This window comes from Triticum aestivum, chromosome 7D, assembly GCF_018294505.1.
Source record: "Triticum aestivum cultivar Chinese Spring chromosome 7D, IWGSC CS RefSeq v2.1, whole genome shotgun sequence".
In the NCBI taxonomy this organism is placed as follows: domain Eukaryota; kingdom Viridiplantae; phylum Streptophyta; class Magnoliopsida; order Poales; family Poaceae; genus Triticum; species Triticum aestivum.
Genome location: NC_057814.1, coordinates 122,356,303 through 122,370,388, shown reverse-complemented (window position 1 = coordinate 122,370,388; position 14,086 = coordinate 122,356,303). Strand labels below are relative to the sequence as shown.

The 14,086-nt window shown below is 44.4% G+C and overlaps 2 protein-coding genes across 2 annotated transcripts; both read right to left on the bottom strand.

The window, feature by feature from the left end:
* Positions 1-1,636: 1,636 nt before the first annotated feature.
* Positions 1,637-5,538, bottom strand: LOC123165948 (lysM domain-containing GPI-anchored protein LYP6). Its single transcript, XM_044583709.1, has 5 exons — positions 4,758-5,538; positions 3,158-3,275; positions 2,910-3,071; positions 2,798-2,829; positions 1,637-2,014 (listed from the first exon to the last, which is right to left on the bottom strand). The coding sequence occupies exons 1-5, from the start codon at positions 5,422-5,424 to the stop codon at positions 1,788-1,790; spliced, it is 1,206 nt and encodes a 401-aa protein (XP_044439644.1). The 5' UTR covers positions 5,425-5,538; the 3' UTR covers positions 1,637-1,787.
* A 3,205-nt stretch (positions 5,539-8,743) lies between these two features.
* Positions 8,744-12,766, bottom strand: LOC123165070 (probable tyrosine-protein phosphatase DSP2). Its single transcript, XM_044582698.1, has 5 exons — positions 12,369-12,766; positions 12,186-12,279; positions 9,527-9,584; positions 9,394-9,437; positions 8,744-9,295 (listed from the first exon to the last, which is right to left on the bottom strand). Exons 1-5 carry the CDS (start codon positions 12,656-12,658, stop codon positions 9,122-9,124), a joined length of 660 nt encoding a protein of 219 aa, XP_044438633.1. The 5' UTR covers positions 12,659-12,766; the 3' UTR covers positions 8,744-9,121.
* Between the last annotated feature and the right edge of the window lie 1,320 nt (positions 12,767-14,086).

Sequence of the window (14,086 nt, the reverse complement as noted above, 5' to 3'; positions counted from 1 at the left end):
TTTAGGTTTCCGATCAATACAATTCTAGCATGAATAATAAACCTTTATCATGAATAAGGAAATATAAAATAACAAATTTATTATTGCCTCTAGGGCATATTTCCTTCAAATCTAACATATTAGAACATAAACATCGATCTACCACAACACCATATGAACATCATCGGCCCTGATAAGCAAAACCTAGCATACTAGAATAGAAATCATGTAATACTAGCACATAAGCATTGATCTACCACAACACCATGAACGTCATCAACGACGACAAGAAAAACCTATCATGGTATTAAAACAGGAGCACTAGCATCTGACCTACCACATCCTCGCACAACATCATGAAGCAATACTTGCATAACCTACCATACTACCTACAGGTCTACGTTTTCACAATCCGAGGACGCGCGCAAGCTCGCGCCATCTTCCCGCTAACACGAACTCAGAGCCACGTTTTCACAATCTACACGAGATGAGCCTGGCTAAGGAAAACTATCAATTTGGCCGTTTCTCCACGGCATGGCTGAGTGGTGCTTTGCGATTCTTGCCGGAACAAGGTTTTGATGCAGCCCAGCTACCTAAATGGGCCAAAATTGCATCCGCAGAACCAGTATAGGGGTGTTGCGGTCAACCAAACACGGCCATGCGAACTACCTGCTGCTTATGAAAAAAAGAAACAGGTAGCGGACTGTGGGTGGTTTGCATGTCGGCCAAATACATCATGTAGTGAGCCTAAGCATTTCGCTCGCTAGAAACAAGATATAGATGGGCAAAATCTATTAGACGCTCACTGTGTACAACAGTTCTTTTCTTTTAACACCACTGCGTCCAGTGGTTGCCCAAACACACAGCTAGGCGAGGCGATCACTCTTGGTGGGCCGGCCTATTTAGCATAGCCTAGTGTATGGTTTTCTACCGGTTTTGGGAACCTTCTAGAAGGTTCCTGGATCGATTTTCATTTTTTTGTTGTTTTTAGTGGTTTTCTGATTTCCTTTCCGGCTCTTTCTCTTTTTTCAAAATTAACAAATTTCAGAAAAATACATATTAGTATTTTATAAAATTGTTCACAAATTCAAAAAAGTGTCCTCATTTTCAATAAATTTTCGCAGTGCTTTTAAAAAGTTGTGATTTAAAAAAATGAAAATTGAAAAATTGTTCACGAATTTGATTTTTTTCAGATTTTCAAGAAATTGTTCACAGTTTAAAAAAATGTCCACGTTTTCAATATTAAAAAATTCAAAAAATATCTGCACATTTTCAAAAAACGTTCACGTTTTTAGAAAGTTATCAATTTTAAAATTTTCCAGAAATTTAAAAACAAATCGCATTTCCATTAAATATTCATATTTCAAAAAATAATAACAAGAAAAATCACCGTAGTGAACCAGCTCGCTACAGGGTCCAGTTCGCTACAATGGACAGAATCACTACAGTGCCCTGCTGCTCACCAGACTTGTCTTCTTTTTTCTTCTGTCATATAATGCGTTTGGTTTCAAAAAAAAATTAGTTCTCTTCATTATTTCTTCTTCCATTTAATGCTTTTGGTTTCGGGAAAAATTGTACCAACCTAGATACATTGACTGAGATCTGATGAACCACAAACTTCAATGCAACAGATGCAATTCGTAGAGAAGCAAGCCTGTAAAAAATGGAGAACCCTACTGAAACTCCAGAAGTAGTTAGACACGGTGAGCAAGAGAGGAGCTGGAAAACCATGTCGCCGAGGTTCCACCGGGCCCAAATGAGGGCCCCATCCGATACAAATTCATCCAATAATATTCCTACAGAAGAATTCACATATGCAGGTAGAAGACTAGAGAAAGAATGAGGATCATTTGATGCAGCTGATGCACGGAGGGCGAGAGGCTTCCAGCAAGAGAATGGGAGGATGCTCCAGGGTCAGACGAACCAGGAACATCACCACCTGCCTCCCCAGGTCCTGGCGAAGGCGATGGAGCAAGGTACGAGTCGTGGATTGCTGCGGTGGACGGCTCCATGAGTGGAGGAACTTGATGCGGTCCTGTGAGGGGAGGAGCAATATACAGATAAGAAACAGGAGTTGGTGCAGCACAAGCAGGAGACTGAAGAAAACGAATAGCAGTACTAAACATATGCATTTCTTGTATCTTGGAAATGAGGTTGAAGTTGATCCTGAATTTAGCATGCAAGTAAAAAATTCCCTTATTCAGTACTAAAAAATTCTTTCAGATTAGTACGTTGAAACCTGGCAGTCGTTTTCACCTGATTTTCCATTGTTCTATGTATCCCAACAAGAAGTCAAAAACTATTGGTGTTAATCGATCGGACTCTGGGAATGCTTGATGCGGCTTGGTTCAATTTTCAGTATTTCACAAGCATATTAGGCCTCCTTTGGTTCATAGGGTAGGAAAACAATAGGAAATGAGATGCCATGTATCTCAAATCCTATGAATATGAATAGGAAAGGAGATGCCCTTTGGTTCACATCATAGGATTTTTTCAATTGAGTCTAGCCTAATGTTTATTTTCCTATGAAATGTGAATGATAGGAAGAATTCCTCCATAGGAATAGGATCATATTCCTACAAACCAAAGGGGTCTAAAGGAATTTTTCATATAGAAATCCTGTCCTATGAAATTCCTACAAGATTCCTCCAAACCAAAGAAGGCCTTAATGATATTTCCGAAACATGTTTCAATATCAATGCATTTTCACTCTTCTCCTTGTCCTTTTGGATGATAAGTATAAATAGTTGCATACAGTATTCGGTAGGCAGTAGTCAATTGTACAGTGGACTAAATGGGAAGAAAACAGAATACTTACCAGGGCATGTAGGTTGAAGACCCGAGGACAGCCTGCAAACGCAAAGATGTATTATGTAAGTATCTTCAACCCGGATAAGCTGAACAAAGATTATTTGGTTTTTTTTGCTTACGATGTGGTAATGCTTCCGTTAACGAAGCCGGCATAGCTGCAAGACGAGACACCGCAGCCACCGCTGGTGGGCTGGGTAGTCACGTTACCAAGCATTAGACTGCTATTGGAGCACTGCATACTTGAACATGACGTTCCTAATGAAGCTGGAGTGCAGTACAGACTGCAGGGGAAGAGAAAATGGAGATTACTGTCTGAAACTCACTTCAGTAATACAACTACATTGAACAAAAGACAAGGTAACTTTACTTGAGATCCCCTGGCCCACAGCTGCATTCCACACAGTTACCAGCAGTAAGTGCATATGTCCCGTTTGCCACGAGCAATCCATAGTCCGAAGCAAAGTTAGGAAACGTAGACGCGCATGCTAATCAGAGAAACAAATAGCAGGCATCATTAGAAAAATAAACAGAGAGGTACCAAAGCAGGCAAGCAGATCCAATTCAACTATCAGTACTGAACATAGTTAACCATCAGCAAAAAAAAAAAGGGCAGCCCGGTGCACGTAGCTCCCGCTTGCGCAGGGTCCAGGGAAGGGTCCGACCACTTTGGGTCTATAGTACACAGCCTTTCCCTACATTTCTGCAAGAGGCTGTTTCCAGGACTTGAAGGCAACAGCTTTACCGCTGCGCCAAGGCTCCCCTTCATAGTTAACCATCAGCAAAAAGAGGAAAATCAATGGAAGTAAAAGAACCCTTACATGAATAAAAGTAAAGATCCATCAATTAATATTTATAAGTATGTGTCATCTTATTCCTGTGTTTTTCCTATTAATATTTTTTCTAATTCCTATTATCCAAAGGAAAAGCTAGCATACTGATTGATATGTGCACTCAACATGAGAGCTCATAACAATCATGGTATCCACATCACCTATATGGCCACATGTACCTCACCAAACACAGAAAAGTTAATCTTTTACAACCTAGCAGGCTCAAGCATACTTTATCCCAATCCTGGACCACCGATATGAAACAGATTAAAATGTATTTATGCATCCAACATTCGTCAAATCCAAACGTTGACGTTCATCAAATGGCCGCTGTCTGTTGGGCCTTGTGGAAATGTTGGAGCAATATGCCAATTCAGTACAAGATTCTGACTCAGCCTAATGAAGTTGTACTCAGACTCGGACTTATCAATCTTTTGCTGCACTGAGAATGCTGTGGCAGGAAGGCATACAACTTAAGATTGACCTGATTTGATCAGTTGTGGGAAACATAGGAGCTGGAAGATGACTTATTTATTTGTAAAAAAGGCTGTCGCCTTATGAGTGAAATAGGCGAGGAAAATGATGCATACAGCTCCACATAGGTGAACACCAAAATGAGCATTTGATCTGATCATTCAAAGTAATTGCCAAAAGCCAAAATTCCGAATCTGGATAACCATAGCATTGTCATCCAACCGCCAACTGTGCAAATGACTGTCATTTTAGTATCAGTTCCAAAAATACTTTGGTGTTTAATTGTTCACGGTAGTTCCATTCCTCACTCTATCCTTTTGGGTCTGGGCTGCAACCTGGTAATAATCGTAGTATGTTGTATGCAAACAATCTTTAGCTTTCAATATAAAGCCAGGCCCCGTGCCTTTTGTCTAAAAAAGCTTAACATTTCTAACATGGCCTAAAGTATCACCAATCTGCCGCTTTACAGCCTTCACAATGGTCTTTTTGTATCTGGTTTGCAAGTATAAAACGGAGAAGCAAAAAAGTATTCACAGCTATTGGTGAAATGACATCCGCAGATAACTTCACAGCACAATTGGTGGGAAAATGATGTGGAATGTGTTGAGGCAGTCGGGTTCAGTGGCAGCGTTAATCGGTCCTACTATTGGGAAAATATTTTACCTGATAATGGAACTGCAAGGATGTCGCCGGGTGCCACGACGGGGCTCCCCATGGCATTCACATTGCTGAGATCCGTGACAGTGGTGGCGTGGGTGGCAGCGATGGATTGCACGGTGTCCCCGACCCGCACGACATAGGAGAGGTAGACGGCGGGGAGGTTGTTGTCGGTGGAGTTGAGGCAGACGCAGGGGAAGGGGACGACGAGAATCTGGCCGGCGTCGAGCAGCGCGTCGGGGTCCGCCTCGGCGAGCCCGTTGGCGCTGCGGATCTGGTCGGCGGAGGCGAGGCCCGCGAAGACGACGTCGGCGACGGTGGCGAGCGTGTCGGCGGGGCGCGCGGCGTAGCGGACGGAGACGGACTTGCGGACGCCGTCGGCGCAGGCGCAGCGGGTGGGGACGCGGAGGAGGAGCCCCGCGGGGAGGATCCGGTTGGCGGCGCCGGGGGAGGCGAAGTCGAGCGCGTTGGCGGCCAGCAGCGCCGCCGGGTCCGCGCCGAAGAGCGCCGCCACCTCGGAGACCTTCATGTCGGCGTAGAGCGAGTAGCCGAGCAGCGCCGCGCACGAGTCGGCGCTGGAGCAGGGCTCGATCGTGGTCTTCGCCGCCGCGCCGCCCGCCGCCGCGAGGATCACCAGCAGCGCCGCTGCGGCCGCGGCCGCTGGCCTCGACATTGGGGCCCGGCGAGGGGCTTAGGGTTGGGGCCTCGGGGGGAGTGGGGAGCTGAGCTCGAGCTCTCTCTCGGCTTTTGCCTGCACAGTGTGCGAATCGAAATTTTTGGGCAGGAGCCGAGACTGCCGACTAGGCGAGAAGGGTGTGGAGGCCTCGGATGCCTCGCAGTTGGCCAGTTGTCTATGACATGTGGGTGCCATGTCGGCGGACCCCAACCGTCGGTGGGAGGGACGTTGTTTTCTGGCAGAAAGACTGTTTGTGCTCGGAATCTGTGTCTTGTGCGGGGAGGAGGGGACCGATATCTCGTGACCAACTCTATTTATGTTGGGTAAATCGAAATTTGTACTTTGATAATTTGCCTTGTTTCCATTGCAATTTATCATTTGCCACAATGATTCAGCGAAAGCATTCGGTCGTGAGCGAACTGATTAGATGGTTAGAGCAACTTCAAAGGGGCGACCCATTTGGTCCGCCTGTGCTCGTTTGGATCGGTGCGGACAAAAAAGACTACCCAACGCAGAGATTCATTTTTATTTTGCGTCCGTTTTGTGTCCGCGCGGACCCATTTCCGTCTCAAATTTGGGTTGCATTTGGGTCGCCGGCGGACACAAAGCGGGCGCTTTCTCTTCTCTCCTCGTCCGCTGCCCACTGCATGTGCCGCGTGGCCCACATGTCATCCAACCACCCACCCATCACACCCATCTCTCTCATCTTTTTTTTCTCTCTCCTCATCCATGCCACACTGCGAGCGCCTCGCCAGCCTCCTCCCGTGGCATCTTCGTCGACCCCGCCTCGCCGCGGTTCGCCCTGCTGCGCCCGGCGTCGACTCGCCATCGCCTCGCCTCGTTGCTCCCAGCCGCGCCCCGCTGCTGCGTCTGGTCACGCCTAGCGTCGCCTCGCCGCGCCCTGCCGCGCCCACCCGTGCCCGTCCTCAACTCGCCGTGGCCTCGCTTCACCGTGCTCGGGCGCGCCCGGCCGCGCCCATCCTTGACTCGCCTCACCCCGGCCGCGCCCGGCCCCGCCGCGACTGGCCGGCACTCGCCGCACCCACGCCGCCGCCCCTGCGCTCCTGAGTCCTGACCGGCGACGAGCCACAAGCAGCCGCAGCTGGCCGCGAGCATGTGTGCTGGTGCTGCGGCCGCGCGCGTGCGCTAACTGGATGCAGCTGGTCGTGCATGCATCCAATGCTGCCCGCCGCGGGCGTGCTAGCTAGCTAGCTAGCCGCCGCTGGCTGTGCATGCTTGCTGGTGCTGCCGTGCCCGGCTGCTAGCTAGCTAGCTAGCCGCGGCCAGCCGCACGCGCATGCGGGCGCGGGGACGGAGTGAGCTCCGGGGCGGAGGGTGGGGCTTGCGCGCGAGCGGCGGCCGGGAGCTCGCGTGCGAGGAGGCGGAGCTCGCGGGCGAGGCGGCGGAGGCGAGCTCGCGGGCGTGTGGGGCGGGGCGAGGTGGCGCAGGAGCTCGCCCATCAGGTGTTCGATTAAATACCAACGCGGACATGCAAAAAATGCGTCTGCCTTCCGTTGGGCGCATCCGCCGACCCAAACGAAAAAGCGGACGCGGACACGCGGACGGGCGACCCAAACGGACAAAATCGGTGTCCGTTTGGGTCTCCCCGTTGGAGTTGCTCTTACATTCCTTGTGTGGAATCAACACATCACAGTTTAGTAGGAGGAGAAATTCCGTCGACTACGAAGACGTCTGTGGCGGCTTTGTCAATCTCAAAATGTTGTGCCACCACAAGCTGCTAATCCAGCTGACCGACCTCTGGTCTGCCAAACAATCCACACCAATTGTTGTGTCGCCCGGCTACCCCTCCCCGGTGCATGTTGCTTCTTCGTCGGGATACCCGTGTTTGTTGTCTCATTTCTTTACTGGAATTTGGTTTTCTTTTCCTTTTTTCTTTTTCCTGCTTATTATTTTAAAAATTGTGTTCCTGTTTTTGAAAAAAATGTGCAAAATTTCAAAAAGCTATTCATAATTAAAAAACACATTTTCAAATTTTGTTTGGGATTTCAAAAACAGTTTGTATTTTAAAAATTTGTTCATAGATTAAAAAAACATTCCTTTCAAAATGATTCAGCTTTAAAAAATTGGAATTCCATGTTCTGTTCTCATTTTATGATTTTTTCTAAAACACGAACAAATTGTAAAATTATCAACATTTTTCTGCAATTTCGTTTTTGTGAAAAAGCAAACGATGAAAAATATGAATTTTTTAATTGTGATTTTTTTATGACAATGCATATAGTTTTTGAAACGTAAAAATATATTTTATTAATGTTTTGAATACTTGAACATTTTCCGAATACACATTTTTTTCCAAAATTGCATAATTTTTCTTGTACTTCAAACACTTTCCAAATTTGCAAACCAAAATTTAAAATGGAAAAAAAATATTTTTTTTTTGTATTTTAAATTCCGAACAATTTTTTTAATGCGAAAAAAATTTCATTCCAATATTATTTTGAAAACGATCATATCAAAAAAGATATGAACATTTTCTAAATTTGTGATTTTTTTAAAAGAAAAATCAGAAAGTAAAATAACTAAAAATTTAAAAGAAAAGAAAAAAGAAATATCATATTAAAGAAAAGAAAGGCTGTGCGGTTTGGGGAATGTGCCCGCCCAATTCACATTACCCTGTGTGTTTTGGCAACTATTTGCCGCATTGAGCGGCAGATAGGATTTTCCTCAGTCCTTACCCTACAACTTTTACACTAGAGAAAAATTCGACTACCATAGCAAGCAAGAAGGAAATTCATGTTACTTCACTGTAAAAAGTAATGTTACTTTTTTTAACACAAATCATGTTCTTTATACGAGAAACTAGCGAGAGCATTGTTTATTGTATAGACCGAAAATAAAAGAAAAACATCTACAAGTGTAATTTCTATCTCACACTGAAACTTGTGAAACAGTGGTACAAGATTAGTTATGTTATTTGCAAACAGAGGAGTCCACATTTTGTCTCACAAGGACCTGCCATGTTTTATCATGTGTAGACGAATTACATGATCTCCTGGGGAGGTTGAAAATTTCCTCGTACCGATCGCACATGAACAGCACCCTCGTGGAGTTGTGGTCTCAAATGTCTTACTCCTTCCGTTCCTAAATATAAGTCTTTTTAGAAATTTCAATGAAAACTATATACGCAATCTTTATACATCCCTTTGTAGTCTATATTGAAATCTCTAAAAAGACTTATATTTACGAACGGTGGGAGTACATGTTAGTATCATCCGCCATTCATACGCTCATTACTCATTAAGTTCTATGTGTGCCAATGCCAGCCCAATTAGTCGCATGCCATGCCAAAAGCCTCTGATTAATTTAGATGCATTCATGCAAAGAAGAGCCAAGCTCTCTGCCTAGCAATGCTGCTCGAGTACAGAGCTTCAGTACCCGAAAACAATGGTGAATTCATCGCAAGAGTAACCGAAGAAAAAGAAAACCTCTTGCAATCCTACCCACAACTTTCTGGTTCTTAGGATCTGCAGGGACCTGAGCAGGGGAAAAATAGAGCTCTCAAGTTCTTCTTCAATCTTCTTTTTTGCAGAGGTCTCGCCACTATCTCATGGATTCATTCTACGGGTTCCAAAAGTTATTCACTGCTGATTCGGTTCAGTGACCGCCGGAGGACAGCATGGAGATGTACTAGAATCTGGGAGGACGTCGGGGGCGAGCGATCACTCGCCCTGGGTTAACAATGTGAGTTGGTCAGGTGCTTCAAGCTCGAGACGTCGAACAGCTCCATGAATCTCAGGTCGGTGCTCCTCACTTTCGCAGCGGCGAAGCGCTGGTACTCATCGAAGACCGAAGACAGGCACCATTTCTGCAACTTCCTCATGCAACCGACGACACATCCAGTTCGGTGCTGCAGATACAAACGAAGTATTGCACGGTGAGCAAGTAGAAAGCTATCGACTTGAAATACCAGCTGCAAAGCTTAAAATGAAAAGTGATTAAGCTTACCTTGCCTCTCTTGCAGTGAATAAGCAATGGCTGATTTCTTACATCTGGAAGAAAGAAAACGAAAGGAGTAAGAGAGATGAAACGCTGTGATGGAGGTGACCGAGATGGGAAGGATCAATGGAAGATGAAGTACCTAGGACAACTTTAAGCGCCTCCCGGATTTTCTCATCGGGTATCTCAACGAATGGTTCCTGCAGTAACAGAGTTTCAGGCATTGTCAGACCAAGCATCAGATTCTGGACATGAATGGTGGAATTATCAAGACTTTAGAATTAATTACACACACAATGAGCAGTTGTAACATGAAATGTGGTGTGTAGAGTTACATATAAATCTATAGCATTGATAAATATTGTACGCTAAATGTACCAAGGTCCAGTAAAGGCTGAATCAGACAAAGAAAAATAGATGACCAATTCCTTGAAATCTTTCTGCTGGTTAGCTAGTGCCCCAGTTTCATTATTTCAGTGGTTTCAACAAATTGGATCTTATTATATTGGAGAAAAAACCCAACTTGCCATGTCTGTCTATCGAGTGACATGATTTTCTTCATAAAAAGAAGTAGGGTTCAGCATAAGGTCAACCATCCATCATGTACTATTTTTCACGGTAGGACTACAAACCACATTTGGATGTCCCTGCTAACTAATAATTATAATTGCAAAAAAAGTCTGACAATGACAACGCTAATGTAAGAAACTATGACACACAGACCAATAGGAAGGAACAAACCAGCTTTACAGCAACAGAACAACCGGTTCATATAAATGACAAATCTACTTAATTATGCATTAGGTCATGGATGACCTGGAAGTTCAGACATAAAAATAATAATAATAATTGGGGTAGTTTTTTGACACTATAAATATGATTTGTCTTGACCGCTTCACCAGTTCCCGAATAATTAAAACGGACTAATCACATAAAAATACTGGATTTCAGAATATCTAAAGCAACATTATAATAAAGAAAACTGTAGTCACCCCTTGAAAGAAAATCTGGAAGCTTTGCCCACAACTATGTCACAATTGTCATCAATGAACTGAGCAAATAATGGCACCTAAACCTCCAAAAGTAAAAGGGTAAAATTCTAGAAAATGTTTTTCAGCTATAATATGTGTACCTTCAAAAATTATTGTACAATTTAATTTTTAAAGAAGTATGGAACTTCCCATACCAACAATTTACTGCAGCTTTTGTTCATAAGTGGCATGAAAATCTTTTGAATGAAGGTAAAATTACATGTAAAACACCATGACATTTGCTATTCAGGAAAACCAGCAAGAACACATGGAGAAGCAGCACCACATATGTTTATGCTTGCATGCAGATATTTATATTATGCCAACATCAGATGCAAAGCACCAGGGAGGTACATGGTCACATGAAAACAGGGAACAGTACAACAACAAAATTGAAAAAGGTTTCATCCAAAATATGATTTCACATGCTCAGATCTATCATTGATAGATCCCTGGCACAGACTATATGTGGCGATCTAATCAATCATCCAGCCGAAAAATTATATAGGACTGAAACCTAGCATGATAAATCAGCAATCATTTTGCCAGCAGGAAGAATCCAATGTACTGTCCTCCATGCTCAGTTCCATCTACTCGGTGAACAGGGCAATTTACGGATCTCGAAAAACTGTGGCAGATCTAGGCCTCCAGTGTTATGTTATCCCCTCTCATCAAGAACAGAACAACACTGGACATGCCCCCGCTATCATTGTGTGCCATACTGACATGCCCACAATTATTACTTTTTCTTTCTTACTTGTGAAAAAAATATTTTTTTTCTGAGGCACCATCTGCATAGTGAAAAACTACAACTTGTTCTTTTATCCTCTTCAGTGCGTGAGCTTTTTATACATTTCGTCCAACTTGACTCAGGAAGCTAGATCAGTCCAATATCAACTTAACGCATGGACCATTGTGGATTAGGTTGCCAAACAGAGCACATAACAACTAGTGGTGCTGCATGCATCAACCAACAATTTTAATTCACAAAACTGGGCATCGCCTGTTGGGACCATTAAAGCTGCTTAAAACCACCTAAAGAGCAAGAGCATATGGCGTGAATAGGAGTTACAGGTCCCATGAGCTGCTCACACTGAAACCTCTACAAGAAAAATTCCTGTACCAAATAAACTGTGTCCTTCTTGCAAAAAAAAAACAAATAGTCCATGAGCTACCTACTTTGCATAAACAGTGAAAATATCACTCAAACAAGAAAAGGAAAAGAAAAAAAACTAAGAAAATAAAATGAAAGGGGATAATGGAGATGCTTTGTGAACTATGCACACTCACTACCAGCCTTGTTATCACAGGAGCAAACAAATTAGAAACCATTGAGAATGTTAGAAAAAAAATTGTTGTTTAAAATCAGCAGCACAGCTGGGTCGATTAATCAAACCAATGCTGAAAGGGACCACCGCCGATGTGGCGTAAAACTTGAAAAATCCCCAGGCTGGTGGTAGGAGGAAGGAGATAGATGCGCCTATTAGGCAAGTCAGTTGATAACAAATAAAATCCAGCCAGGGATGCATTGGATTCTCCCCCGAGCCACCTAGGCGAGTACTAATCTAGGACGCGTAATAGCGACATGATCAACGACCTCGGTTCTTGGCGAGCAATTCTCGTATCTTCCGGAAAGTAATCATGATTATCTATCTATAAGCCGCGATTCTACCTTCTCCAAGAATTGCCAGCAAGAAGAATTGTCATCAAGAGAAACAACGTAGAGGAGAATTTCATAAAGGCAAAGCCAGATTGTTCGTCTTTGGTTACCTTGCGGCCCTCAATTCCGAACTGGTGGAGCTTGATTCCGTTCTTCTCGAGGAACTCCGTGTTGGTCTCCGGGTACGGCTCCGGGCAGAGGTACCTGAGCGATGAGCCGGCGGACGTCAGAACCACGTGACACGACACGAGCAGCGCAATAATTGCAGGCACGCGGAGCAGAGAGATCCTCACACGATGGAGCGGAGGTTGAGGGACTTGAGGAAGCGGAAGTTGGCGGCGGCGGGGAAGCCGGAGCGGTAGATGCCGTCGTCGACCATGGCGAAGTTGAGCGGCGGCACGAGCGTGGCCTCGTCGTAGCCCCCCGCCCCCGGCGCCGCCAGCAGCGGCGGCAGCGGCGGGGGCATGGGGAAGATCTTGGGGGGCTTCTCGTGCTTCCACAGCTCGAGGCCGCTCATCTCCATGGCCTCCTCCCGCTGCCCCGCCTCCAGGGCCCTCTGCCTGGGCATGATTTCCAGCTTCATGATGGCTCCCGGTCGCGCACGGGGCAGGGGCAGAACCGTAAAATCCCCACGAGATGGGTGTGCTTTGTGTGCGTGATGGCTTGAGCGGTGTGGGTGTAATGGCCTAACTGGAAGGCAGAGGTTATTTATAGGAGAGGATGAAGGAAGGAAGGAAGGAAGAGAGGAAAACTCCAAAAGGTTGCGAGGGGGGGGGGGGGGGGGGGGGGGGGGGGGGGGGGGGGGGGAAGGTGGGTAATTGGAGGAAGGGAACTCCAAGAAAAAAGTGTGATGATGATTGATGAGGAGAGGTGAAATTTTTGGGATAAGGAGTGATTTAATGTGTGTTATGACATCTAGAGTGTCTAGCACAATTGGCTCCATTATTCATGTGTGTGATGTAGTTTAATTCTATAAAATTATATCATGATGATTTAATCATGAGAAAGGGCGTGTTGGTTCAACCGATTGTCCCAAATATTGTTAGCGTGTGACTAGTTCTCATCTAGATACGAAATAACCATGTCTCATCTAATTCCTACTTCATGGATTTTGCGTGGAGATTCGTGATGATTTTTTTCTTTTATTTGTTTGTTTAATCACATAGTGTAGAAGTTTGACGAGACTTTGTTATTTCTCATCTATATGAGAAAAAGAAAACCCGTTTTAAAAAATACATTATCTAACGCAGGAAAATTATTTGGGGACCCACACAAATGTTGAAATCGTCTTACCAAGGCGACACTATAAGTGTAAATTTGTTTATCCTTGGCAGTGTGGGCGGAACTCTCATCCTATCCCTTTGATGATCAATAGTAGGGACCATGATAGGCCGATCATTGATGTCAAACGTATGTTATTGCCACTCCAGCTGCGTGTACTACGAGCTTGTCAAGATGTTAACAGTTTTCAATGCACATCATTGTCTATCTGTAGCGAAATGTACGTAAGATCCACTTACATGCCGAGTCATGCTAGAGATGCGATTAGAGACTGTATAACAAGAAAGAGATGTATGACTTGTCATCATAATTACTATTCTTGCTTTGGTTCGTGCATCGCAATTTTTGTTCCACATTTCATGATGAAGCCAACATACCATACATATTATACACCTTCAACATTAACGATAAAACCATGTGCTATGTACTGTTGCATCATTATACATTAGCTTGGACATTGCGCTTTCCATACAAAAAAATACGGGCATATTCTCTCAAATTTTGCCATATTTCTTATTCAAATCTGGGCCAGATTTTAGAAACAGACACATAATAATTAGAGCTATCGTGTGAAGATAGTGCAATGAAGTGTCGGTGAAGGGCTCCTTTGATTCAAATGAATTTTTTAGGATTTCTGGAGGATTGAAATCCTTAGGATTTTTTCTTATGTTGGTTCTTTGATTCATAGGATTGAATCCCATAGGATTTTTTCCTATGGAATCTTCTGTAC

What these genes read in the sequence shown, in the direction of transcription:
- LOC123165948 (XM_044583709.1), bottom strand. Translation starts at nt 5,424, where the DNA reads ATGTCGAGGCCAGCGGCCGCGGCCGCAGCGGCGCTGCTGGTGATCCTC. An exon ending in TGTGGGCCAGGGGATCTCAA is followed by an intron (nt 3,072 to 3,157) that starts GTAAAGTTACCT and finishes CTTCCCCTGCAG; the next exon opens with TCTGTACTGCACTCCAGCTT. An exon ending in AACGGAAGCATTACCACATC is followed by an intron (nt 2,830 to 2,909) that starts GTAAGCAAAAAA and finishes TTGCGTTTGCAG; the next exon opens with GCTGTCCTCGGGTCTTCAAC.
- LOC123165070 (XM_044582698.1), bottom strand. Translation starts at nt 12,658, where the DNA reads ATGAAGCTGGAAATCATGCCCAGGCAGAGGGCCCTGGAGGCGGGGCAG. An exon ending in CTCAACCTCCGCTCCATCGT is followed by an intron (nt 12,280 to 12,368) that starts GTGAGGATCTCT and finishes CTCATCGCTCAG; the next exon opens with GTACCTCTGCCCGGAGCCGT. An exon ending in TCGGAATTGAGGGCCGCAAG is followed by an intron (nt 9,585 to 12,185) that starts GTAACCAAAGAC and finishes CTGTTACTGCAG; the next exon opens with GAACCATTCGTTGAGATACC.